Below are 2032 nucleotides of genomic sequence, written 5' to 3'. Positions count from 1 at the left end.
TCTGCTGTTTAACAACATGCTGAATATGAACCTGCTGATGGCTCGTATTAACATTATTCAGATTAAATATAGTACATAGTATAATAAAACATGACAATGTATTAGTGTCGATTATAAAGTCATTAAACGATGTACTTTTACTTAGGATATTCTGATGATGTACTTTTACTCAGTATATTTTGATGATGTACTTTTACTCTAGTGGAGTATATTTACTTAGTATATTTTGATGATGTACTTTTACTCTAGTGGAGTATATTTACTTAGTATATTTTGATGATGTACTTTTACTCTAGTGGAGTATATTTACTTAGTATATTTTGATGATGTACTTTTACTCAAGCACTATTTAGAAGCAGGATTCTGCACCTCCGTGAGAGGTTCCAGGTCCATGTGGTCCCCCCTCTGATCAGCTGTCCCCCCCCCCCCCCCCCCCCCCACAGGTCTGGAGGACTACATGAGACGCTATGGGGAGGGCATAACCAGGGTGCTGAACTCCTTCGGACCAGTACCAGACTTCTCCGGCGGCGAGGCTGCTAAACGCATTGTACATGTGAGTTCCAACGTGGTTCTCAGTGAAGTTAAGGATCAGCTCTGCTGGGTTTTATTTACTAACCCGGCATTTTACCTCTCAGAACTCTGGTCCCCTTACAGGTGGACTACATTTATTCAGAATCACACTAGTAGGATGAGCTCCAACACCACAATCCACAACACATACTTGAATAGTGTGTCCCGGTTCCCTGAGGAACTCCAACATAGCCGCCAGCGGTGTCCTTGTCTCACGCTTCCTGTCCTCCACAGGAGATGTGTGAGCTGATCCCCAGCGAGCGCCAGTGTCTGGGGGCCCGGATGGAGCGGCGGGACCAGCTCCTGATGGGTCTGGCCCAGCTGAAGAAGGAGCACTAAGATCAGCTTCCAGAAAAGCATCCAATATTATCACAGCAACTCTGGGAAGATTTAAGCAGTTTGGATAATGAGAATCATGTTCAGCTGTAAGCACACGATTGTTTAATGAACTTCTTACAGATATGATGTTTCATTCACCATGTGGTTGTAAAGATCAAACTCTTTCTGTGTAAAAGGTGAATCATGTTTCATCAAAACAACAAAACAATGATCATAAATGTATCTACTTTGATATTTACCTAATAAAACCTGTTTGATTGTATTCATATTCATTCTTGTATTCAATGTGTGGGTGATGGATGTGATGGGTGATGGATGGTGATGGATGTGATGGATGTGATGGGTGATGGATGGTGATGGATGTGATGGGTGATGGATGGTGATGGATGTGATGGATGTGATGGGTGCTGAATGGTGATGGATGTGATGGGTGCTGGATGGTGATGGATGTGATGGATGTGATGGGTGATGGATGTGATGGGTGATGGATGTGATGGGGGATGGATGGTGATGGATGTGATGGGTGCTGGATGGTGATGGATGTGTGGGTGATGGATGTGTGGGTGCTGGATGTGATGGATGTGTGGGTGCTGGATGGTGATGGATGTGATGGATGTGTGGGTGATGGATGTGATGGATGTGATGGATGTGTGGGTGATGGATGTGATGGATGTGTGGGTGCTGGATGGTGATGGATGTGATGGATGTGTGGGTGATGGATGTGATGGATGTGATGGATGTGTGGGTGATGGATGTGATGGATGTGTGGGTGCTGGATGGTGATGGATGTGATGGATGTGATGGATGTGTGGGTGCTGGATGTGATGGATGTGTGGGTGATGGATGTGATGGATGTGTGGGTGCTGGATGGTGATGGATGTGTGGGTGCTGGATGGTGATGGATGTGATGGATGTGTGGGTGATGGATGTGATGGATGTGTGGGTGCTGGATGGTGATGGATGTGATGGATGTGATGGATGTGTGGGTGATGGATGTGATGGATGTGATGGATGTGTGGGTGATGGATGTGATGGATGTGTGGGTGCTGGATGGTGATGGATGTGATGGATGTGTGGGTGATGGATGTGATGGATGTGATGGATGTGTGGGTGCTGGATGTGA

At 45.7% G+C, this 2032-nt stretch overlaps 1 protein-coding gene across 1 annotated transcript in view; it reads left to right on the top strand.

The window, feature by feature from the left end:
• cryl1 (crystallin, lambda 1) overlaps positions 1–1171 on the top strand; it is a 23783-nt gene extending 22612 nt beyond the window's left edge. Inside the window, exons 8-9 of the mRNA XM_084023468.1 lie at positions 444–553; positions 805–1171. Coding sequence (XP_083879594.1) covers positions 444–553; positions 805–909 — 215 coding nt within the window. The 3' untranslated portion in view covers positions 910–1171. The remainder of the gene's footprint in view (positions 1–443; positions 554–804) is intronic.
• Positions 1172–2032: the final 861 nt, after the last annotated feature.

Source organism: Eutrigla gurnardus (genome assembly GCF_963514095.1).
Source record: "Eutrigla gurnardus genome assembly, chromosome: 12".
NCBI classification, from domain to species: Eukaryota; Metazoa; Chordata; class Actinopteri; order Perciformes; family Triglidae; genus Eutrigla; species Eutrigla gurnardus.
The sequence above is the reverse complement of the archived record's forward strand: the minus strand, read 5'-3'. Positions and strand labels throughout refer to the sequence as shown.